General features: G+C 39.1%; 1 protein-coding gene across 3 annotated transcripts in view; it reads right to left on the bottom strand.

Moving 5' to 3' along the window:
- Htr4 (5-hydroxytryptamine receptor 4) overlaps positions 1 to 26,610 on the bottom strand; it is a 204,423-nt gene that overhangs the window by 11,531 nt on the left and 166,282 nt on the right. For 2 of the 3 annotated variants that reach the window (XM_036204233.1, XM_036204234.1), the window contains exon 7: positions 21,304 to 23,904. The exons of the other annotated variant lie outside the window; for it this stretch is intronic. In XM_036204233.1, the coding sequence (XP_036060126.1) occupies positions 23,814 to 23,904 (91 nt within the window). In that variant the 3' untranslated portion in view covers positions 21,304 to 23,813. Of the gene's footprint in view, positions 1 to 21,303; positions 23,905 to 26,610 lie in introns of those variants that run through there. 3 annotated transcript variants of the gene reach the window in all.

Here is a 26,610-nt window from a genome sequence, read left to right as displayed (position 1 = left end):
CAACCAGAATGATGGTTATCAAGTAAACAAATAACAAACACTAGTGAAGACGTGGAGAAAGAGAAGCTATCATTCACAACTGCTGTGAGTGTAAAATTGTGCAGCCACTATGGAAGTTATTAGAGAGTTCCTTAGAAACTGCAAGAAAACAGAATTACCATATGGCCCAGATATTCCATTCCTGGGTGTATACATAAAGAAAGCCCAAGAAATCTAAGTCAGCATATGGTAGAGATACTGGACTATCTGTGTTTATTGCTGAATAGGTATGATAGCTAAGGAATGGGACCTGCTTAGATTCCTAATCAACAGAGGAATAAAATAACACACACACACACACACACACACACACACACACACACACACACTGTAATTTTAGACAGTCATAAAAATGAAATTTACAGAAAACTGGAGACAGAAATATTACATTAATCTAAACAAGTCAGCCTCAAAAAGACAGATACTTCATTTCTTTCATACATAGAACTTGAATTTAAGTTATATATGTGTAAAACAACTAAATCTAGTGTAAGTATAACATATGAAATGTCAAAGCACAATTCAATAAAACTAAGAATATGAGCTCAACAGAGAAAATTGAATAAAACCAAAAGTCAGTGTTTTGAAAAGGTGAATAAAAAGTGATAAACTAGCCATCATTGTGAGAACAGGACACAAACAACTACATCAAACATTAGAGAGATGCACATCACTCCAGACCCCGTAGATGTTGAAAGGATAATCAAACACTCAATGCCCACAAACTTGATAATCTACATTAAAAAGACTACTTGAAATACATAATAGACCAAAACTCACAGAGAAGAAATTGGCATGGAATACTCCACATGTATCTAACTTAACAGAATGAAATCTACTAACTAATAATCTTCTGAAACAGTGATCCAAGCTCAGAAGTGTTGGCTGGTTGGTTCTATCAAACAGCGAAGGAAGGAAATTATATTATTTATCTACAGTATCCTTCCAAAGACAGAAACAGAGAGATTATCTAATGAATGAGCCTTTTCATGAGGGTAGCATTACTTTATTCCTGGGACCAAAGACACAGTCAAAAGAAAATGTCTTTGTCCACTTTGCTTTGCTCTAAATATATATATATATGAGAGTGGGTTGACCTCGAAAACTATGGAATTGACTTATGATCCCCGTAGCTAGAAAGCCCAAATTCCATGATACTGGTATTGAGGAAGCCACTGCCCACCCCAGGCCTCCATCACTACAAGGTGAGTAGGGCATGTGAAATAACTGTGTGAGAAAATGTGGAGGAGGAGGAGCCATGAATACTCTCACCACTTTATAACAATTGGTTCTCCTGGGAATGAAACAGTAGCATGGGATCTGACACATCCCCTGTAAGTAATAGTCAACCCTTTTGAGGATGGTGCCGTACCTAATCCCCCAGTTTAGGCCCCACTTCTACCCATTCTCTTCCAATACTGTTTGTTATATTGAGGACCAGACTCCCAGCACATGGCCTTTAGGGTACAAACCTTATTGAGACCATAGCCATCATTCATGAACACAGATGCAACAGTCCTCAACAAAGTCTTAACAAATAAAACCTAACAATGTACAAAAAGAACTTGTATGGCCCCCACATTTATTTACTTAGGGTGTGCAAGGGATATTGTACTTGAAAATTCAAGGCTGGGGATATGGATCATGGGTAGAATGCTTTGCCTGGAATGAATAAGACGCTGAGTCCAATCTTCAGCATGAAAAAAAAAAAATGAAGTCAGTACAATCTATCACATCAGCAGACTAAACAAGAAAAAGCAGATGATCATGTTAATAATGCACAAAGGGCATTTCACATAATTCAATACCCATTCTAAGTAAATGTTTTCAGCAAACTAGGAATAAAGGGAACTTCCTCAGTTTGATAAAGAACAACCATAAACACATTCAACCAGCGTTTTCCTGTTAAGATCAGAAATGATACTAGCATATACTCTTTCTGTTACTTTTCAACCCTGTGCTGGAAGTTTTAGGGAATGCAATATGACAAGAGGGAATGAAGGTTATACAGATAAAAATAAGAAATAACTGTCCTTGCAGATGACGTGATGTCATGTATGTAAGAATATGAAAAATTCTGAAGCTCATAAGCCATTATATTAAAATTTGCAGAAATCTGTATGTATTTGCAGACATATATAGGTATTTATATCAGCTTTGCTCGAAATTTTTAAAGCTTTAAGGTACCGTAGCTGTCCTTAAGTGAGAGAGTAGAGGAAACTGTAGCACTTCTGACAATGGAACATTATTCAGAGGTAGAAGAATAAGCTATCAAGTCATAAAGCATATGAAAAGAATTTTAATATGAATTACTAAGTTAAAGAAGCCCATTTACAGGTGCTAGATAGTGGGTTCTTCTAACTCCATGAAATTCTGGAAAATGAAAAAGTATGGATATAGAAAGATCTGGTCTGCCAGGTGTAAAGCTCAAAGTAAGAGCTGAAAGGCAGAGCACAAGGATTTTAGTACAGTGACGAAATAATTCTATAAAATGCCACAGTGGTAGATACACATCATTATACACTTGTCCAAACCCAGGCTGTACACTGCCAATGTGAGGGATGTTGACAATGGCAGATGGCATATATGAAATATCTGTACCTTTCAGTATTTTATGTGAAAATAAAAATGTTCCATAATGCCAATGTATACCTAAAAACATCTTAAAACATCACCTTGATTTCATCACAATGACTTGTTGAGGAAAACAAGGGAGGGCCCCATTGTAGTCAAGGTGATAAAAAAAAAAAATTGAGTTGGGTATGAGAGGTAATTTAGATAAGAAAACATTCAAGGACCATGGTTATATTGGAGCTCAGCTCCACCACAACGCATATTTCCCATAAGGTTTGCAAAATAAAGAAACAAAAAACTCCATTGAAAAGTTAACAGATGGGAAACAAACTTTTCATATTATATGAACTTTAGCCTTGAGGTTAATAGCCATCAAGGTGCAGAAGGCATCTTGGGTTAGCAGGACTCCCCATTCTTGAGAGAAGCCAGAGGATGAACACAGATGGGGTGTGTTTTACATGAAGAAATGGATGGACAGATCTAGACAGACTCACACAGCCTTGCAGAGCACGCTCAGAATTAGACGGGAACAGGTCTACTGCAGAACAGCAGGGGGAAACTTGACACAGATGAACAGCCACAGATGAGAAAGAGCCAAGCATAAATTGGGAGAGAAAAAAGAAAAAAAATAAAAACAGAAAGATTAGATGCTTGGTTTAACCTACATGAACACCCAGTTGTTCCCAATGGAGAGTAGGGAAGGAAGCATGGTCATTGTGCAACATTGTTATGCTATATTGTGTATTTAAAAGCCCAGCGTTATAGAACTTGGCATTGGATTTTGAACATGTAATGTAGAATAAGTATATTTGATATCCTTTGAATATCTAATTACATTACTTAAAACTTAGATAGTAAGATATGTATGTATATTATTTCTCCAGCCTAAGCAATTAAAATTTTAAAATATTGGGCACTAAACTACTACACTTTCCCAGTAAAAACAGTGCAAAATTTTTAACCATAAATTTTAAAATAAAGAAGCACTGAGCAAGGGTTTCTGTAGGAGGACGTAGAGACCTTGAGAATGTGCTCAAATGGTATAGCTGGATCATGTGGTAGGCTTATTTTCAGGTTTATTTTGTTTTGTTTTGTTTTGTTTTGTTTTGTTTCTGAGGAACATTCACACTGATTTCCATAATAGCTCCACCAGTTTGAAATCCTACCAATAGTGAATATGTTTTCCCCTTTCCCACAATCATGCCAGCATTTATTGTCTTTTTAAAAAATATTCTTAAAGTAGTTTTAATTTGCATTTTCCTTATGGCCAAGGATGTTGAACAAAAGAGACTGCTTAGACATTTTTGTTTCCTCTTTCAAGAACTGATTAGTCCCATGGCCTGCTTTTTAATTTGGTGATTTGTTTTCTTGGTGTTTGGATTTTTGTTTGTATGTTTATTTGTTTTTTTATATTCTAGCTATTATCCCTATGTATAGCTGGCAAAAAAAATTTTCTGGTCCTATGAACTGCCTCTTCACTTGATTGATGGTGTCCTTTTGTACAGAAGCTTTTAAGTTTTATGAGATCCCATTTGTCAATTGACAGTTTGAATTCCTGTACCATTGGAGTCCTACTCAGAAAGTCCTTTTTTGTGTCTATAAATTAAAGCATATCCCCAACTTTCTAATTTAACCAATCCAAGTTGTTTGATCTTTTCTTGAGGTTCTTGATCTATTTAGAGTCAAGTTTTGTGCAGGGTGAGAGATAAGGATCTAGTTTCATTTACATGTAGCTCTCCTGTTTTCCATCACCATTTGTGAAAAGGCTATCTTCTCTTCAATGTGTATTTGGTGCCTGTTTGTTAAAAACCAGGTGGCTGTAGGATCCTGGGTTAATATCTAGACCTTCAGTTCTGTTTCACTGATCAATATGTATAACTTTTATGACAGTACCATACTGTTTTGATTTCTGTGGCTCTGTAGTATAATTTGAAATCAAGGATGATGATACTTTCAGCAGTGTTTTTAATGATCAAGATTATTTGGATCTCCAAGGGTCTTTTGTGTTTCCACATGAAATTTTATTTAATTTTTTTCAATATTTGTGAAGAACTGCAATAGAAATTTGATGGGGATTATATTGAATTTTTGTTAGGATGGCCATTTTCACAATATTAATCTTACCAATACATGATCATGAGAAGTCTTTCTACCTTCTTGTGTCTTCTTCAGGTTCTTTCTTCAAGTCCTGAAGTTTTCACTGTAAAGGTCTTTTAGATTTCATTTATTTTTTGAGACTATTATAAATGGGATTGTGTCTCTTTCTCTTTCTTTCTTTCTTTCTTTCTTTCTTTCTTTCTTTCTTTCTTTCTTTCTTTCTTTCTTTCTTGTCTTCTGGTTAGTATATAAAAAAGCTGCTGACTTTTGTGTGTCAATTTTACATCCCGATACTTTGCTGAATGTGTTCATCAGATGAAATAGTTTTCTGGTGGTCTAAAATTTTGTATAAATATAAAAATATCATCTGCAAATAAAGATGCTTTGACTTTTTCCTTTCCTTTTTATGTCATCTCTATTTCCTCTTGTCTCATGGCTACAGCTGAGACTTTGAGCACTCCATCAAACAAGAATAGAAAGGGTAGACATCCTTTCCTTGTTTTTCATTTTCGCAGAAATATTTCAAGTTTTTCTGATGTTGGTTTGTTGACTGCCCTCATTCCGTTGAGCTATGTTTCTTGTAGCTACAATTTCTCCAGGACTTTTGTCATGGAGAGATGTTGAATTCCTGAGGCCTTTTTTGCATCTAAGGAGATAATCATGTGGTTTCTGTTCTGGAGTCTGCATATGTAGTAGATTACATTTATTAATTACACTGAACCATCCCTGCATATCTGGAATGAAACTGAACTGATCAGGGGTGGATTGGGTTTTTTTTTTGGGGGGGGGGTAGTTGGTTTGTTTTATTATTGTTGTTTAATTTGGCTTACAAGTAGTTTAGTAAGAATTTCTGCATCTATGTTCATCCTAGAGATTGGTATATAATTTTCTTTTTGTTCGTGTCTTGATCTGATTTAGATATCAGTGTAATGCTGGTTTCATAAAGAAGAATTTGTACCTTTCCTCTTCTAGTTTACGGAAGACATTGAGGAGTATTGGCTTTAATCTTGCTTTAAAGATCTGGTAGAATTCTGCAGTAAATATATCTGGTCTAGGGATTTTTGTTTGGTTGTTTGGTTAGTTTTGTAGTTTTTATTATATATTCAATACATGGGCTTCTGAGATTGTGTACTATCTAGGATTTTGATGGAGTATTCTGTAGAGATCTATATGTCCTTTGGCCTATGACATCAGTTAGCTCTATTTCTCTGTATTTTGGCTGGAGGGTCTGTTCATTGGTTAAGATGGTTTATTGAAGTCACCAGCTATTAATGGGTGCTTTGCTTCAGCAGTGTTTGCTTAATGAAGTTGACTGCATATAATGTCTTCTTGAGAGAGTTTTCCCTTGATCTACATGAAGTAACATCTCTTCTTATTATTTAAAGTCTATTTCATCAGATGTTAGAAGAGAAGCTTTTGCCCTTTCCTGGCTCCTTTTTAATAATTTTTAATTTATTTGTATTTTATGTAGGAGTGCTCTGCATGTAGACTTGCATGCCAGAAGAGGGCATCATATCCTGTTATGGATGGCTGTGAGCCACCATGTGGTTGCTGGAATTGAGCCCCGGACCTCTGGGGGAGCAGCCGGTGCTCTTAGCCTCTGAGCCGTCTCTCCGGCCCTCTTCCCTGGTTAGGAATATTTGGCAGGAAAACCTTTGCTCATCACCTCACCCTCAGGTGAGTTCTGTCTTTAGTACTGAGGTTTTCCTGGAGGCAGGAGAAAGATGGACCTTGTTTTGTGATCTAGTCTCCTAGTCTGTGTTTTCCGACTGGGAAGTTGAGACACGGATGTTCAAGGTTATTATTGAAAGGTGTGTGTTGATTTATACCATTTTGTTGATTCTGTGGTCTTTGTTTTCTTAGTTTTCCTTTGTTTAATCACTGACTGAAGGCTGATACTGTTTCTCCACTATCAGTTTTTGGTGATATGTTTATCTCTTATTTCAGTTTGAAGCATTCCTTCCAGTATCCTCTTTAGATCTGACTTGGTGGTCATGGATTCCTTTAACCTGACTTTCCCTTTGTTAATAACCGATAGTTTGGTAAATATCAAATCTGGACTGGCATCTCTAGTCTTTCAGAACTTGTAGACTGTCAGTCTAAATCCCTCTTTCTTTAAAAGTCTCTCTTGACATTATTTTGATGGGCCTGACTCGATATGTGACTTGGCTTTTATATTTTCTTTTTGTTTTGTTTTTGTTTTTGCTTTTCAAGACAGAGTTTCTCTGTGTAGCTTTGCACCTTTCCTGGATCTCACTCTGTAGACCGGGCTGGCCTCGAACTCACAAAGATCTGCCTGCTTCTGCCTCCCAAGTGCTGGGATTAAAGGCATGCGCCACCACCTCCCGGAGTCTTTTGTATTTTTTTAGTTTCCAATGCCTTTTATTTGTTCTATACATTTAGTGTTTTGACTATTACATACTACGAGGTATTTCTTATTGATCCTGTCTATGCAGTGTGCTGTAAACTGCTTGTACATTGGTAGAAATCTCTTTCCTTATATTTGGGGATTTTTCTTCTACTATTTTGCTGAAAATATTTTTTGTGCATTTGACCTGGGTTTCTTCTTCTTCTTCTAGAGTTATGATGCCCTGGTGGAAATGATACTCCACCTGGTCCTTAGGCTATAGGGCTGGAGTGTCTATGAGGATCACTACATCAGCATATTTTCTTGAAAATTCACTCAATACATTTTTCTTAGATGTAACAATCAGTCATATGACTAAGCATTTGAGAGCAATATGTCTGGAGGTATTGGGGAAAATAATACTCCTTTATGAAAAGAAAACTCAGAAGATGATATAATGTTCATAAATACCATTTTAAAACTACACATCAATATGGGCTATATTTACCATTTCATGTTGAAGAAATGTTAAGATGAGACTTAAATGCTAGTATAACAAAAGCTCAGATTTTCAAAAATTATACGATTTTAAGTATACATCTTACCTATACTCCATGTAAACCTTCCAGAATTAACAGTGTAGTTTTTCTGATATTCCTGGTTGTTTGAGTTTTTGGTGAAAAGATAGTCATGTTAAAACCCCATCAAGATGAATCTGCAATTTACCTGTTGAGATTGCCATTTATATTTATATTTTACAGTATTATGCTATAAACCCTTGAATATCCAATATTTTACTTTCTCAACACCACAAACCCAGGGTGTTTGTGGTTTTAGTGTTTGAGCAGGAGAGAGTCAGAAATCCTAGGCCTACCCCTGCCCAGACATCATAGAAAACTTTAAACGACCACAGGAGCAGATGTTAACTGGTCAGTATTACCTTTTGTGTGCTGAAACATGTTTATTGCAGGCAGGTGTAAGCCTATCAATTTGAGACAGAACTGTGGCAGATTGCAGACAAACATGATGATGACAGCTGTCTTGAACATTATTTTGTGATGTGATATGGCTAAGAACTGGGTTTGGCAGCAGGTGTTAGGAAGACTCAATGCCAGGAAGCCGAGGTCTAGAGAGTAGGTCAGTTAGAGGGAGGAAGTCAGATGGAGACTTGGAGTATGAGACTATCAGCTCACAGTACTTCAAATGTTGCACCCTTTTAGGAGGAACTCACAAAAACGTAAAAATGTCTTGTTCACAAATATTAACACTTTTAATTGGCTTGCCTCAGAAGAGAAGACTAACTTGGCCACTGGGTTTAGTTACTTGCATTGGTGTCTTCCTTGACAGAGAGACCACCATCTTCTTTCTCACACTGAGAACTCCATGTCCTCCAGGCAAATGTTGGAGTACAAGTCTCAGAGCCATTTCTTAGCAAAACTCATCACCGTCTTCAGTAGTAGATGTTTGTTGCTTAGCCTAGCACAGTTAATCTCCACATAGTATATTTCATCTATTTTTGTCCTGTACATAGGATATGCTTCTAAAGATTCATATGGGTAATTTTAATGATTGGCTCAGCCAGCTCATTGATGCAGGAGCTGGCTGTCTCCAGGTAGTAAGGGAAGAAGGTCCATGGTGAAAACTGTAAGTAGATCACCTATGTTGTAATGAGAGCAGATCCTGAGGTTAAAAGGGAGATTAAGGGTCCAGATAGAAGATTGGAGTACTGAGGAAGGCTTATAGTTGGGGATGGGATAATCAAATTAATTAGATAAGAGATGGACACTAAAGCCCTAGAAGGTCTTGCTGGCTCAGCAGTGGCACTTTCAATTTCTCATGCTCCATGTCCCCCTCACTCTGCTTCTGCTCTCTCTCTCTCTCTCTCTCTCTCTCTCTCTCTCTCTCTCTCTCCCTTTCCTATAAGATAAATGGACTGCTGGTACCATGATATTAGTGAGTGCTGGCTCCATTTATATAAAAAGCTCACCTCACTTTCTCTAACCACCCTTCCCTCCCAAATAGTGCCTTCTCATTTGGATCCAGCTTATTCTCCTATGTAGTCCCAAGCAAGGAGGGTCCCTGCATCCCAGTAACTGTCATCCCCAGACTAACCTATTTCACTGTGTGGGAATTCTTCCTGCTCCTGCACTCTTAACACCTTCAAAGAGGGCTGTTTGCCTCCCTGTGGTGGTGGTAGGCATACCTGGAATTCTCTGTGGCCAGCTCTTTTTTGTTTGTTTGTTTGTTTGTTTGTTTTTCAAGACAGGGTTTCTTGGTGCCTGACCTGGATCTTGCTCCATAGACCAGGCTGGCCTCAAACTCACAGAGATCCACCTGGCTCTGCCTCTCAAGTGCTGGGATTAAAGGCATGCACCACCACTGCTCAACTCCTCCTAGTCTGTCTATCTCCTTCCCATATCTATCCCTAGGCTCTCCTGCGGTATAGGCCACTGTATGACTTGAACTGGCCATTCCCTGCCTTTCTGCCCCTAGATTCAGTTCCCCTATCCAGCAGGACGTAGCTAGAAGAGGCGATTGACACCTTCCATCGTCAATAAAAGGTTGGGATGTTAGGTTGGCCCAAGTCCCTGGCCATGACAGAGCTACCTAAGCCACCAAGATGGAAGACCCATGTGAGAACCTACCCCTTTGTGGAAATGGAAAGCACATGTTCCACACATCTCAGGAATCCAACCTTCATCTCAGCGAGAGCAGCATGACCACAGCATCCTGTTATCTTAACAACCAAAGGTCCTCTTGAAACACTCTGCAGATGACAGTTCCTTCATTCACAGCCATTCCCTCCTATCACTCTTTGTCCAACTTCAACCATCCTACAAAAACTCAAACTCCCTTCTGGAGGGGCTGCTCTCCCTTCTCTTGGAGACAGCCTGACAGTTAGTACTTCGATAAAGCTTTGTTCTTTGGCCTCAGTCTGGCTCCAATGGTCTTCCTCCCTCATAAACTTTATACTATCTTTAAAACACCTCCCACGTTTATAATCATCAACTCACTCCATTGCTCCAAGACTTGTTCTTAACTGTTTTGTTTAAGCATCAGTCTGAGAGTGCTTCATTCAAAGTCTGCTACTGTCTTTGATCCAAGACAAGTTAGGAAAACAAAAAACCAAAAAAAAAAAACAAAACAAAAACAAAAACAAAACCCCAAACCTTCTGATCTACTGCAGTAGCTATGCTGTCAATACTTTCTGGTCCTTCACTGAATGCTCCAGGAACCTCTGTTTGTTCCTGGTGGTGGGTTGGGACCTGGCAGGTTCTGAAGCCAGTTCTTTGCTGGGCAGGAACCATTAGAAAGCTGTTGGCTATTGTTAACGGACCACTCACTGCAGCATAAACAATGAGCCTCTATCCAACGCTTGTGTTTGTGTGGTCAGGGCTTTTTCCACCAGGCTTGGCCATCAGCAGTTAGCTAGTTACAAATGCAGTCCCAAGGCCAAATGACTGGAATGCAATTATCCAAGCTTCCTGTGTGTAGAGCCCTGCCAAGGAGGGATGCTGAAGTTTGTCTACCTCATCAAGCTTCTAGGATTCAACAGATAATGTTGGAAGAAAACTAACAATCAATAGATCATCAGACATTTTGATGAAGCAGTAGTGCAGCTTGGGAAAGGACCTCCTAATACAGAATGCAAAGATCCTGCTGTGAGCCCATATTCTGCCTCTTTGAGCTTTGGCATCTACCTCTACTACTCTTAAGTGTCAGTCTCTTGTTCCTTGGACTGAGATCATAACACCAGCCATTAGACTGCTGTGCCTTTCTAATGATATGGTGTGTGTGGAAGTTCTGAAAACTATGACAGTGCCATTGATGGTGGTGACAGAATGAAAGATAAATGATAGTTGTTGGCAAAATGCCATGCCAGGGCACCATACCAAGTAGCTGATGTGAGATATGCATGATATCATTTATTTCAAATTCCTTTTGAAGAAGAAGAAAGTGATGATGTGATGATGATGATGATGATGATGATGATGAGGAGGAGGAGGAGGAGAAGAGCTAACAGGACATAGTCGTGCATGCCTATAATCTTGGCACTTGGAAGACTAAAGCAGGAGGATTGCCCTGAGATCAAGACCAGCCTGGGTCATATAGTGAGTGCCAGACCATTTAGAGATACATAGCATTTCATAAATGCTTCTCATACACCAAGTTACACACACACACACACACACACACACACACACACACACACACACACTACTATCTACTTGGCACATGAAGAAAACTGGGTATCTAACTTAAATAATTACTCAAGATCATGGGAGGAAGCCACAAGGACCTATACACTGGCATTCTATCCTAGGACAGAGTTTGCCAAACTCTCTAGCACCAGCAAAGCTTTCCAATCAGGCTGGGCATCTGTGTCTAGTAGCTTTTTGTATTTCTTTGAAAATTTGGTTTAATTCTGTCATTATTGTTCTTTGGATTTTTTGTTTTTGGCAAACACAAGTATTTTTAGCTCAAAGTTACAATCAAAAAGGCTAATTTAGTTTAGGAACTACTATATGTATCACATATATGTATATATATATACACTCTAGAAATTATACACACACACACACACACACACACACACACACACACACACATATATGCTCTAGGAATATTTCAGTTTTATAGATAAGGTAACTAGAGAGCAAGGACTCAAGTTACTTGCTTAAGATCATTTAGTAAGTGCTGAAATCAAGATTTTAATCCAATTTACCTGCTTTCAGAAAAAGTATTAACACCTGTAGCATATGCTAAAATGTAAGATCATCATTGAGAGCAAATTCTGTTCTTTGCCCAGTCAATTTCCAAATTAATTATGATTTTTAATCTCTGGAATTGGCTCATAAAGAAAATAGAAGGCTGGGTTAGTATTCCTGATGAGATATGATGCCTGACATTGGAGCCATATAATAAATATATTTCTGTTAGGTGAAATAATTGGTTATTTACTTCAAGACAGGGCCTCACTAAGTAGTCCCTGGATGGCCTGGAAATCATCATGTAGATCAAGTGTTGGTCTCAAATTCACAGAAATCTGTCTACTGTGCCTCCTAAGTACTGGGATCAAAAGTGTGTACCATATGCCCAGCTGAAATGATTGATTTTTTTATTTAGTGTTTGAGTGTGAACTAAAGTGATAATATTTCTTAATTGAGATCCTATATACTTAGTTGCAAATAATGGAATAATTTCCATGGACATATCTTGAGGAAAAGAAAATTTTATGTTAAGAAATATTTTACATTAAGAAATATTGTTCCTGAAATGAATTATTCTGTAGACAGGAATGGAACCAGAAATATATAGTATGACTTTGAAATCAATGTCACAAATAGGAAAGATTTATGATTTCATCACAAATGAATGTTATATAATCTCACATTAAGGCAAGGATCTTTTAAGTTTCATTTACTTTGGGGTTTTGTTTTATAAATTAAATTCTCAAAAATATATTAAAAAATTTGTGCACATACCCAGAATTTTAAAGGAAAGGGCCATATTTTCCATGAGTCCCTCAAAAGGTTTTACTGTAATTTAATTGTAAGCTCTGTTGTAAAATTGATTCTATATAGTTTACATCTGCCTAGAAAAGGCAGAGGTGGGAGTCACAGGGTGTAGTAGTGAGTTCTCAGGTTTCTGAGGTCCTGGTAAGTGAGATGTTTTTGTTAACCCCCAGGGCACCCACATAGAGTCTCACAGTCACTCACCAGGTCTCGGATAGCTTGGCTGGCTAAAAGAGCAAGCACGTTCATCTACAAGAAAGATTGCCATTGGCTGCAATTACCACTCAGGGGCTCCCCTGGGGAAGGCAGACACAGAACGCATCAATGAAGAGCCTGTCCCATTGATGTATTGCTCCACAATCGGGCACACACACTGCCACAATGGATACTATTATTTTGCATCATTAGTATCTAATCTAATGCCCAGCACACAGTGGATATTAGATAAAAAGTTTGTTTACATGGATATAAGCACAATTATCCCTTACAGTCTTGAAGTGATTAATAACAGTGTTCCGTTTCCATTATCTCTTATCCTCACTTGACAGTCACCTTTACCTCATACTATTATTGGTAGTGATTGCTCCATGGTGAGATAGCTAGATAATTTGAACACTTCTCTTCAGTATGGTATGTAGGTATAAGTATCCAGGAAGATCATGGTCTGCAGAGAGCTAGGTCATGTGGAAAATGTATTGAAGAGATCAGAATAGCCTGGATTAGCTCTCACAGATGAGGTAGTCCGTGAAATAAGCTATGGTGTTAATGGAAAGTAGTGGGAGAAGGAAGAAGGCATGGTCAGTGGGCTTCAACAGAGCAGAAGGAAGTCACAGAAGGCCCAGAGAGCTAGGAAAGCAAGTGGGAATTAGTACAGCTTGATTTCTTCTGTGCACTGGGTTCTGTGCTGTCAATACAGACAACTTATCAGTGAGCTATTGAGTATCACTTAGAAGCCTAGAAACTTTGACACAACGTTGTTGAAAGTGGAAAATGTTAGAGTGGGATACTACTGTATTTTTGTTCTTTTTGTTGTTATGTATGAATGGGTGATTTAAAAAGCAGTGTACTTGGCATGTGCACTCGTAGTCAGAAAAGAGCTGTAGATGACAGAAGAAGTTGTCATAATATGAAGTCATGGGGAGTGAACTCTGAGAAGGGGCTGTGAAATCAGAGCCAAGGCCAGATAAACTGAAACTAAGAATTTGGAGAACAAATAGAAGAACACTGCACAGCACCAAGGTCAGAAATGACTTCCTACCTGGAACATTAGGAAAGCATTAACTAAAGTAGTCATAGTTTTTCAAACTTATTGCCCACTCCTCTACACTTTAAAAAATAATGTTTTAACTAACCTTACTATGCTTACCACTTTCTCTCTAGATTTCTTTTGTGTGTGTGACTGTATCTTTCCCCTCCTGTTAACACATTTATATGCATCAGAGCCCACTGAACAAAGCTCATCCATACATCTATCCAGTGAACTTCAGTGGATGAGTAGACTCGGTTGGGTATCATGAGAAGCGGAAGACCCTGGAGGATAATAGCTTGTGAAGGTTTACCAGCTGCAGAGTGGCAGAATGCAAGGTTGAAATCAGAATCCATGTTTTTCTATCACTCATTCTACCACAGTGAAAACCTCAGCCTCAATAACAATACACCAATAGCAATAAAATGCCAGGGTGTTAGAAAGGAAATAGACCATCCTCTACCAAGAGGGAAGCCACTAGACATAACAGAATTCTAGAATTGAGTTTGACCTTTTTTGAGTTTTCCCAGCTTAGTGTTACCAGAGGCTCTGTGTTCAGCCAAGGGCATGCAAGGAAAAGGGTGACCTTGGTAAGGCTGATAGTTCCTGGCTACTGACACTGACTTACACTAATTCTCTCCAGCTGGTTCGGATAGGAGTTTCTAGAGATGGTGCCTTAGCTCACTCAACCAGGAGCTTTTCACTTGACATTATGAAACCCTGGCTCAAATTCCCTTTCACAAAACCTGGGCAACCAATGACTCAGGACTCAGCCCACTGGCAAATAAATGCCAGAGGGTGATGGGGGAGAGATTGCTATAAGGCTCTGGAGAAAGACTGTGGGTGAAGGGGGAGGGCCCATGTTCTGGCCAAGAATTTGATCATTAAGCACTGGCATATGGGTCCCCATTTGGACCCTGTTGACAAGAAGACCATAAACCAATGCTTGTCATGAAATTCAGGGAACTGAAATGAAAATGGAATGCAATGGAATAATCACTGAGAAAGACTGAACCAAAATGAAATTGTTTGCTTTTAACCAAGTTTTGAGAAATTACAGATCATATTTGCCCTTCGGTTTAAGAGTTTAGACCAATTTAAATGACTGTTCACCCAAGGTACTAGTATATCCACATATACTGTAGAGGGTCTTCTAATCTGGGAAGGAATGCTTCTTCAGTATTTAATGTTATTCCATCTATCAATAACTCATAGCAGGTATTAAAAACAAAAAAAAAAGATTCTTAAGACAGGCATAGCCAGGCTTGTCCTAGTCCTGCTTGTTATTTGTTGACAGTGGGTCACAAACTTAACCTTCTTTACTTTTAAACTTTAAATTCAATACTCCTCATTGTTTTTTGTTTGTTTGTTTTTGTTTTGTTTTGTTTTAGTGTTTAGTTTTTTAAGACAGGGTTTCTTGGTGTAACAGCTTTGGGCTCAAACTCACAGAGATCCATCTGCTTCTGCCTCCTGAGTGATGGGATTAAATGTGTGCGCTCCACAACCCAGCCTAATACCCTTACTGTTATTTTATTACATTTTATTTACTTTATGTAGATGGCAGTGGGGAGGCAACATGGAATGGCGGTGGAAGGGGGGAATAACTTGAAGAGCCTTTTCTGTCTTTCCACAGTGTGGGCTCCAGGAACTGAATTCAGGTCATCAGGCGTGGTAGCAAGCACCTTTCACTAAAGCATCTCTCTCTCTCTCTCTCTCTCTCTCTCTCTCTCTCTCTCTCTCTCTCTCTCTCTGTCTGTGTGTGTGTGTGTGTGTGTGTGTGTGTGTGTATTTATTAATGTCAAAGGACAATGTTCAGGAGCCTTCTATCCATCTTTTATTTGGAGACAGTGCTTCTTACTGGCTTGGAATTTGCCAAGTAGGCAGGCTAAGCTCACTGGCCAGTGAACCCCAGGAACCTGACTTTCTTGGCTACTCCAGCAATGCCACCATGCCTTGCTTTTGTAAATTAAATGTGATTTTGTTTTTTAAAATGTAGGTTCTAGGAATTGAATTCAAGTCTTCAGTATTACAAGGTGAACTCTTACTGACTGAGCCATTTCCTGAGCCTCTGAAGAAGGCAGCTTCATTAGCCCTCATTTTTCTTACCTATAAAATGGGAATTATATAAAAGAATGAGAATAGAAGCTACCAATAACCTGTCTGGTATTGTCCTAATAGTTGTGAAACACATCGTCCTATTTAAATGATAAAACCTCACAAATTAACTAATGTTAACAGTTCCGTTTTTACCAGTGAGACAAACTGAAGCATAAAGAAATTAACTTGTCCAAAGGCACCCAAATTGGGAAGCTGGGTGTTCTGAGGGAAATCTCCAGCTCACTCCTGCTTGACCTGGAAAGTCCTACCTCTCTCTCTCCAAACCCTGCCCTCTCAGAAAATCTCCAACAAAGAAAAGACACTAAAATCCCAGTTTCACATTCCTAGTGGTTGGGGGTGGCTCCTCCCCTGAAGTTTCTAGGGGCCCAAGACCCCGCCTAAAAGTGTACCATACTTGGGCACAAATTCAGCTTATAGAGGACATAAGCTTATGGATCACCCCTCACCTACAGGGTATTTAAGGTCCCTGCTTTAGTTTGGGCATGTGATTTCTCCTGACTCTTCTCCCACATCGATCTCTAGGTAGGAGCTGGGGATCTCACCCGGGAGTTTCTTTGCTCAAAATAAAAATAAACCTTTTTTTTTTTTTTTTTTTTTTTTTTTTTTTACTTCTTTAGTTCAGTTTGATCTGTGTGGACAAAGAAACCTACTATCTATCTACAGGAAGCCTATTACTGGAGTTCAATTGACTTATTGATTAAAACCTTTTGAGAACTGATTTTCATGAGATGTGTAATAGAGGTAGGCAATATGACACATCATGAATGCTTGTTTAAGTTACATCCATTTACTCTTTCCAAAGAGGACATAATGAGTGCTGTTTTCAAGATACATAAACTGGAGAACATTGTAGACAGTTTCAGATCTATAACGAGACACTAATGAAAGCTGTACTCCATTTTCCTTCCACATCTGCTATGTGTACATTTCTTTTCTGACTCCACAGAATCCTTTGCTATCTCCATGTTTTCCTGAATACCACCCTCATCCTCTGTCCTGTTACACACCCAGCATAGAAAACAAACAAACAAACAAACAAACAAAAAAACAGCAGTTGTGACTTCCACTGTGTCCCAGCTCGTTGCTTCTCAACACTAGTTCCATATGATTCTACATGCTGTCTCTGAATTTTAAACATCTGGAATCCAAACTAATTGTAACAGCTGTAGGGAGTGGAGGAAGCCCCAAATGAATGACATCTTGAGTGTATGTGTATTGTTCAGATGGACACAGCCACGGCTAAGACCAAGACCTCAACTGAACCAGGGGAAATTGGCAAGGCAATTCCCCATATGAGCCAAGTGGGATAGCAAATCCTTCCTTGGGGTTCCAGATACAAGTGAGTGACTGGTGTACAAAAACTAGCAACTTCAACTTCCTCCTGCCTAGTGTTTATAGCCCAAGACTGCTCACCTCCAGAGAACTCCTATGGAAACTAGCCAACCCCACCTGTTGTGGGTTCCTAATAAACACACCAAGCTTCCTGGTAGCCAGCAGAAGTGGGTGCCACTTCCTCAGAGTGAGTACACACCTACCTGATACCAGCTTTCTTGGGTGTCTGTCTGTATTTTCTTCCTTCTTTTGCTGCTCCTATTCAGGGTACCAGGACCCAAGCTGTAAGGGACATCGTAATCTGCTACAGCTCAGAGAATGGTCTGTTTATTCCCTGAATCCTCATAACAACATTGTGAGGACATGCTGTCAGACTCCCTATTGCTTTTGCTTCAAAGAAGAAACTGGAGCTGTGAGCATTAAAGAATTTACCTACAAGCCCACATCCAGTATGTGGCAGAGTCTGGAGCTCAACCCAAGTCCAAATAATACTGAAGTTCAGGCTTTTAGAGAATGTCTCTTAATTTGTAGATGGTAGAACTCAAGGCAGAACAGGGCTGTATGTGTCCAGTTGTAATAGCAATTTACTAGGGATTCTAGTCACAGAAACTGACACCATTTGAATGTGTTCAATTACATCTTCACTTAAGCAATTCACTGCGTTCATCCTATATCCTACCATTATAGTCAACCCTTTCTTCATGCCATGTTGTGTCAATAAATGCTGCTGTCTGTAAAGTGTTGTCCGATGTCCTCCAGGCTAACTTTGGTCTGATTCATTACTGCTTTGTAAAAGTACAAAACTTCAAGATTAAGTTCCTTTTCAATAGACAGACTTGAACCCCAAAGAAAAGAAGGCTGTGGCAGACCAGAAAAGTCACGGTATTTTAAAATGCTAATCCTTTAGCTACTTGCAAGAAATCTGATAAACATCTTGATTTTACTGTCACAGAAAGTAAAATTCCTTTTATTGGGAGGCTGTAGCTTTTGCGGTGAGTGGTGGATTAACAGAGAGAGCTACACTGAAGTTTAGTTAGGACTGAAGAAATGGAGCAGGATGGTGCTGTGCAGATGCCACAGCAAATGGTTCCAAATTCTTCTAACCATGTGGATTTAGGTCAGTTCTCAAGAAGTTTCTCTGGGTACTAGAAACACATGTATTAGGGGATCCTGGAAATGGAATCATTAATAATCACACAGAAAAGCATATACAATGTCACAGGAGAAGAATACATAAAGTGCTGATTGGATGGAAAAGGTAAAAAAAAAAAAATGTCTTGAATGCTGGAAAATATTTGAAGTATTTGAGAGATGGCTACAGAAAAATTCCCAAGGGAAAAGGTAGCAGAACTTGATTGCAGAACTTGAAGGAAGAAGTATGTAACTGAGAGCATCCTGTTTGCTTTGTCAGGATAAAAAGAAATAACTAGGGTTGGGGATTTAGCTCAGTGGTAGTGTGCTTGCCCAGCAAGCGCAAGGCCCTGGGTTCGATCCTCAGCTTCCAAAAATTAAAAAAAAAAAATGTTTTAAGAAATAACCATAAGTGAAATCAGAAATGTTAGTGTCAGGAAAACAGTGGGAGACCTAGGCCTGTGTGCAGTGAAGAGTCCTTGAAGGGTTCAGATGGGGTGTGGGTAGCACAACTTTGAATGTAGGGTCTGATGTCCCAGTCCCAATAAAAGGTAACAGCAAGTTGTGGAAGGACCATGTCAGTCAGGATGTATGCAAGGAGGTGCTATGAAAAATATCTACTGATTACACATTTGATGGGTTTCTCTTATTTCTGAAAACATGAATTGTCTTAGTAGGAAACCTCTTTCTGGTTGGTTATGAACTTTTTTCTCTTGAATAGGATCCTACTTGGAAACAGCTAACTTAAAGTCAACAAAGAGCCACAGTGCAGGTGCCCGAATTAGCATTGTGTTTTACATATTTCTCCGAGCACACCTTCTGCAACAGTCTCCTTGAACTCCAGCTGCCCACATCGCACTCCAGCACATTTGTCCATTTGTCCAACACACTATGTCCACCCATCCCTGGTCTCTGATCACAGAACTCTCTGCTCCTCTAAATCTTCCCCAAGTAGCCCGGCAATAGTGGCACATCATCCTTTGCAGGCTATACCTTTTAGTTATGCTCTCTCTCTCCAGCACACACCAACATCTAAGCCTGTCTAATTCACATACATGTGTCTTCATGCTTATTTTCTACTTGACAGAGCAGAGAGCTTGTCAACACTCATTGGCAGGCCTCTGGAGACAAAGCCCAATACCCGGTGTGCTCAAAAACTGTTTCTTTGACCCCTGTAGTGCTGTTGGACAGAAACAGTCGAGTCAGTTCCTCCTGTAGGATATTTCTAGGGCCTAGAACTTCACCTGAATGTAGCAAATACTCCATATGGTAAGGGCTTAAGTTTTCATTCCAGGAAGTTCTGGGTGGTAGAGTATGCAGGGCGAAGTTTTGTAAAGTTTTGTGCGCATCTCCTTCAAGGGCTTACAGCTGGAAAAACAGCTTGCATCATTTCTACGGATGCTGTTTTAGAAAAACTAGGGAATGACCAGAAAATGGGCACCACCCCAGACTGCCAGGCCCCGCTGTTTAGGCTTTAGCTCCCAAGCAGCATCCTTCTAGTGTGTGGGTTGAAATGAACAGATATGGGAAATTCAGAATTACCAAACTCCTTGAATCTTTTATGCAATGGGACTCTGAAAACTTTCGTATGAAAGGATTCTGACTTGCAAACCTAATGATCGTCCCATTCTCAACGTTCGAAGTCAGAAGGTGAAAGTCCCAAGGGTTGAAACTTGTCACTTTTCAGCCTGCCCTCATTTGTGGGAGTCTTTCCACTGTCGCACACTCCGAAAAGATGGGACTGAGATTTTTTAAACATACAATCTGTCCTGAAGGGATTTGGACAGGGCCCAAGGTAATTTTTTTTAATATTAAAAAATGCTCCAAGCAAGGAAGCACATGCTTAATAATTTCAATCCAGGACGTGAGCATATATCATGATCACCTTGCTGTCAAAGACTCCTTATAGTTTCTATCTTTAGTGTGTCTGAGCTGTATCCCCACCCTATGGCCACAGGATGACCAACCATGTCAGAGAGATCTACCCTAGTGCTTGAGGGCTTAATAAAGATGACAGGCAGGCAGGCAGGCAGGCAGGTAGATTCACATTACTTAAGAGCCCCGGGCTTTGGGATTTATTTTAAGAAGAACTGATATTGAAGACAGAAAATTTCCAGATCCATTTGACTGTAGCTTCTAGGGAATGATCTGGCTCTGAGGGTTAAACTGAAGCCCCACAGTTACTGACACACACGGGTTGATTTTGGCATTTTATTGCATAATCAAAACCCACTTATTTCTTTTGGGACTTAAGATTTATTTTAATGTATAGTTTATTTAAACATGTACAGATGAAATCATATAAACATGTGTAATATGTCAATATTTTATCAATAAATAAAATTAATCAATTAAAAAAAAAAAAAACCTGGGCAGGTCCCTGCCTTTTCCAAGAACATATTCTTGGAAACTGCATCAAAAAGAATCTAGCATAAAACCAAGGATGCTTCTCATGGAAACAAGGTTATAATCAGGGTTGTTAATACCTTAAAAATATCAGCTTCAAATAAACCACAGATGTAACTAACAAGCTCATGAAACCAAAGATAACACCACCGTCAGAACTTGCTACCCTCTAAAATTATGAGATTTAAGCTTTATGTTCTCTACAACAGGCACACATGTATGTACTGTATTCATTACACTAGGGTCCTCGGTGCAATTATAAACTGTACAAGTGGCCCCATTTGTAACAATACTTGGAAAAAATGTAAACAAAATTAAGATATCAAATAAAATGGAAGTATGCTGTAATCAAAAGCTGCTTACATAAACTATAATTATTTCAGGAAATGTAAAAGCATATCCTGGTTCAGTGACTTAGTGACCCTTTATGTAACATTCTTGTCAGCTGGTCATTCATAGATTGGGCCACATTTAATTTTTAAAAAATATATAAATTATATATACATGTATATATATATGGTGGGAATTAATTTTATGGGCAGGGAACTTTTTCCTCCAGATATTTTTATATTGAAAACAGGTATATGAACTTAGCTCATGAGACTGTGACGTTACATATAGAATTAGAGCCATTCTTATAAAAATCTGCCCATAGTCTTTTTCTCTATTTGCGTCTTTGAGAACAAAGAAGTCCCTTTGAATAGAGTGTGATATATAAATGTGTGTGCTGAGCAACCTGGAGTGACTGAATGAGGAGGGGTAGATTAGGGTGTGTTGCTACCCAAAGGCTGCTCTTGGGTTGTTTCCAACACCGAAAGCTCATTCTAAACTGATCTCATTTCTTAGTGAAAAAAGGCTTAGCTCCCAAGAGAGCTCAAACACATCTACAGTCATTCAAAATACCCATAATAGTAACAAGCAGGCAGCCATTTTATGGTTTTTACAGAATGTTTCCATAAGTATCATTTGTCTCCAAATCAACGGTTATGAAGTAAGCAGAAGATATTCTGAGGCCCAAATCATCCAGATTTAAGTTCCATCCACTCAGAATGTCAGTCATTGACTCGGTGTGTGAGACACTTTCTTACCACCATGACCATGGAAGGGGTGGGTAGACGGCCATCCAAGACAAGTTGGCTGCATCTCATCCTTTGTATGAGAAACCAATCAACCTCAAAATGATGCTTGCCTCCAAATGAATGCTGAGCCTAGTGATAGCCAGGGAGCAAGGGCTTACAAATTCAAGGCAGACTGATCCAGCTACAGAGTCAGTGTGCAAGTCCAAGCTACCACACTCCTCATGGTTGGCAAGAAGAGGCCTCCAATCAGAACTGCTCCACTGGATCAGTCTTGGCACGAACCATCTCAGCACTTGATATTTCTTAGCACAGAGCATTTTTTTTTTTCTCAGCAGCATTTAGGAGTTCTCTCTCAGGGTTTACTTCCTTTTACTAAGGCATGACCTGTGCTCAAGAAAATTAAGTCTTCACGTAACAGAGAATTCTTTTTGGCATTTGATTTTTTTTTTTCAATCTTCTCTCCCTTATTCCAAAGTCTCTTTCCTGCCAAGTTCAACACAGGAATAGTAAATGGTACTTCATGGACAGCTCAAAAGAAGAGTGCAGTAAATAGTCCTGAGATGGAATCAAACCACAGCCAAGATGAAAGCCAAAACATCACCCGGCTCTGGGAAGGGGAACTTTCCTCACTGAGACCTTTGCTCTGGAGTATTTGGGATAAACCAGAGACTCTGCTTTGAATGAAAGACACCAGGTTAACTGTAAGAGCATAGCTGACCAAGTCAGAAGTTTAGGAGGCCCAAATCAGAAGGGCAGTTCCTTTGAAACAAACCCAAAAGGTAAGTAGGCCATGAGTTTTCGAGGTAGCAGATGGCTGGCTATAGCAGCATCCTATCATCTAAGAAATGGAAAGAAATCTTAAAGACTCCCCTACTCCAAGCTTCATTTGGCAATTTCATGGAGGGGAAGGCAATTGTTCATGATCTCACAGCATTTTAGAAGCAGAGCCAGGGCTGGCATCTGCATCCCCTGACTTGGAGTCAGATATTATTTTTCTCATTCCTAAACACGTCTGGACTTTGAACATCTCCACCTAAAAGATAGCAAGGGGAACAAGGCCCCACAGGGTGAACTTCCATCATTTTTGTCACAATAAGCAGTGAAGCAATATTCAGAGGTTTTGACCACAGCTCATAGAAAAAAATGCCAACATCTCTTAATAGACACCCACGATGCCACCAGCCCTACCTAAGAGTCTTTAGGTGTTCTATCCTAGCTGACAGGGAAGTAAATATCTCCGTTGAGACAGATCTGATCCTGGTACTAAAGAAACTGTCTTTGACTTCCCTCTAGGGTTCATGCAGAGACCATTTTCCACTGACAGATCTCTATTCTGTGTCTCCAGCGGCAAATGAATGGAGCCTATCCTAAACAGAACATTGACGCTGAACACAGGAAAAAGAAGGCGGAGCTCAGTGACTGACATAGGGTTGGTCAAGAGGATGCATGCCAACACCTAGACACAAGAAAGAGTGTACAAGTGCTCAGCACAAAAGAGGGCAAAGAAAGGATAGTGCAGAGTTTGTGACCAAGACAGGCACATGTTTTGACAGGATCAGGGAGAAGACACTCCAAAGAAGGCATATTTGGACACGGAAAATAGAACACAGTGAATGCTTGTGAGACAGACTGGGAACAGCAAGGGGACTAGACCACGGACTTCAGAGACCATTGAGCAAGAGTGGAGACTCCAGGTAGGGGAAATGTTGAGAAATGAAAAAAGGAACAAGGAAGACCTTCTCTCACTCTGACTCCCTCAAGCGCCACCTGCTGGAATCCCGGTGGAAAAGTCCAAGGCGTGTCGCTGCTGCATGCTGTTGGAAAGCCTCCAAGAAGAGGGCCAGGAGCAGCCCCATACACATAAGCAGCAGCTTAGGACTGGCCTCTTTTCGAGCCACAGCTGTCTTCTAGGTCATTGTCCCAAGGGCCTAAGTATCACTGGGCTGAGCAGCCACCAAAGGAGAAGTTGCTGTGAGGTGGCACCGACTCTCCCACTGGCCACCACATTCCACTGCATCCCTGGAGGAGGAGAAGATCAGAAAGGCTGAAGCTCTGGAATGGAGTCAAGGAACTGTGAACAAGCACACGCAGCGCAGGCGCCCTGTACGAGCCATGCAGACGGGTTGTAACTGAGCCTCTAAGCTAAGAGGCCCCCAACAGTAAACTAGCCAATCATTATTTCTGAACAGTTTTAAATATTTAGAAACAGTTCATTGGTGTTTAGCCCAGATTTTACCCTTCCCAAATTTCTTCCCAGCATGTCTACTGTACATTCCAGGCCTGCCCCAAACCCCTATGCTTTCTTGATGATATCCTAGGTTTTCTCATCCAAAGGCCAATAGACTGTTGTATGTTACGTCTTCCAGATCATATTATATAATGAGTATTGTCCTATGAACAAAATACATATTGTGATGATCTCTCCTTTCTTAAAGGAAAGCCCAGCTCTTCATAGACAGCAAACATAATGCATGGTGTTCTTTCATTATGTGGAGACTCTCACAGTGATCTCATTCCTAGCAATGCAAATGTGCTATTGACTAATAATGTGTTTGTTATCAACACATATATGTTTTTCATCCTTATCCCTTTACTTTCTTTCTCTTCTCTTATTGTTCTAGCTAGTGCTTCAAATGCTGTGTTGAACAGGAGTGGGAACAGTGGAAGCCCTCTCTTGTTCCTGACTTAAATGGGATAACTTTGAGGGTTTTTGCCCATTGGGATCATTTTGGCTATGTGTTTATCATATACAGATTTTCTTACGTTGAGGTATATTTTGTCCAATCCAACCCTCTCTGGCACTTTAATTATGAAGGCATATTAGACTTTTGTCAAAGTTTACTTGTGCATAGATTGAGATGACTGAGTGATTTTTGTCTTTAAGTCCGTGTATATAGGGTTGCTTTTTTTTTTATTTATGTATGTTGAACCATAGCTGCATCTCCAGGATGAATTCAACTTGATTGTGGTGCATAATCCTTTTGACATATGCCTATATTTGGTTTGCAGATATTTTTATTGAGAGTTTTTCCATCCATGTTAATCAGGAACATTGGCTTATAGATTTTGGTATTATGGCAATAACAGAAAGAATTTGGAAGTATTTTCTTTGTTTCTAGTTTTTCAATTTGAGAAATATTAGTTGTAATTCTTTACTGAAAGTCTGGCAGAATTCTGTTGTGAATCCATCAGGATCTGGGCTTTTTAAAGTGAAATCTTGCATTACTGGGTTTTAAACTCATTTGTTAGGATTCTGTTTAAGCTGTTGCAATCTTCTTGGTCTAACTTTTGTGGTGGGTAAATATAGACATTTATCCATTTCTTTTAAGTTTTCTAATTTAGTGGAGTACAGATTTTTAAAGCATTACCCTATAATGTCCTAAATTTCTTTGGCATCTATTGTAACGTTTATCTCTAATTCTGTTAATTTGGGTCATCTCTTCTTTCTTTTGGTTAATTATCAATTTTGTTTATCTTTTCAGAGAACCAGGTCCTAGATTAGGTCATTCCTTGTTTTGGTCTGTTTGTTTATATTGTATTAATTTCTGTCCTATTTTTAGATTTTTTCTTCCCATTTATAGAATTTGGGTTTGGTTTGTTCTTATTTTTCCAAATTCTTGAATTGCATCAGTTCTCCTTCTGATTTTATAATGAGGGCATTTGGAGTTATATATTGCCCTTTTAGGGCTGCCTTTCCTGTGTTCCACATGTTTTGCTGTGTTTTGATTTCACTTTCATTTATTTCTAGGAATTTCTAAGTTTCCATCTTAACTTTTTCTTTGTCCCATTCATCATTCAGTGGTGTGTTGTTTAATCTCCACAAGTTCATGCGATTTTTAGAGATTCTTTTTCTTTGAATTTCAAGCTTTATTGCATTGTGGTCATACAGGTTACATAGTATTACTTCAATTTTTCTATATTTGTTGAGATTTGTTTTGTGTCCCAATTAATTCTTACGTGTCTTTGTTAATTTTTGTCCAGATGATTTGGAGGAAGTGGGGTATTGAAATCACCTGCCATTACTGTGTTATGGTAATTTTTACCTTGACAGTAGAATGTTTTTCATGAAATTGAGTGTGTTGGAGTTTCCTGTGTATGTGTGTGTAATGTCTTGTAGGTTAGTATCATTTGTCTCTTCTGATTAATTTATATTATTACACTATAATACACTATTATGTATTTGAGTCAAAATATAGAACATTTGTCTCTGTTAAACTTTATCTTATGGGCTTGGTAACAATTTTGCCACCTGAGTTCATGCTTTACAAATTTCAACATTTCAAATGATTTTTGATACCTCCCTACTAAGTCATATTTCAAATGTTCTCTAAGAACATAGATAACCTATGATCACTACCTAGAAATTTCAGTTTAGTGTTATCTGCTTTTTTTTTTTTTTTTTTGGTTTTTAGTCAAGGAAAAATGCTCAGTAGGGGAGAACAAATATAACAGTATACCATGCTACCAAACAAAAGCCTCAACGTGCTTAAGCATGGGCTTATCCTATAAGGATTTGCTTGGGATCTGTTAAATGTCTCACCAAACAATCATTCTGTCCTGCTAGATGATGATTTCATCTTTCATGGGTTACTTTCAGTCATTTGTAAAAAAATAGAATTCTAGTAAAGCCTATTTTAAGCCACAAGTTTGCAATTTCTAAGGTCTGGCTTTAGTTTTTCTTGAAGAATCAGTATTACTGATAAGCAATAATAAGCTCCCATGCTT

Source organism: Onychomys torridus, chromosome 13 (assembly GCF_903995425.1).
Source record: "Onychomys torridus chromosome 13, mOncTor1.1, whole genome shotgun sequence".
NCBI classification, from domain to species: Eukaryota; Metazoa; Chordata; class Mammalia; order Rodentia; family Cricetidae; genus Onychomys; species Onychomys torridus.
The sequence above is the reverse complement of the archived record's forward strand: the minus strand, read 5'-3'. Positions and strand labels throughout refer to the sequence as shown.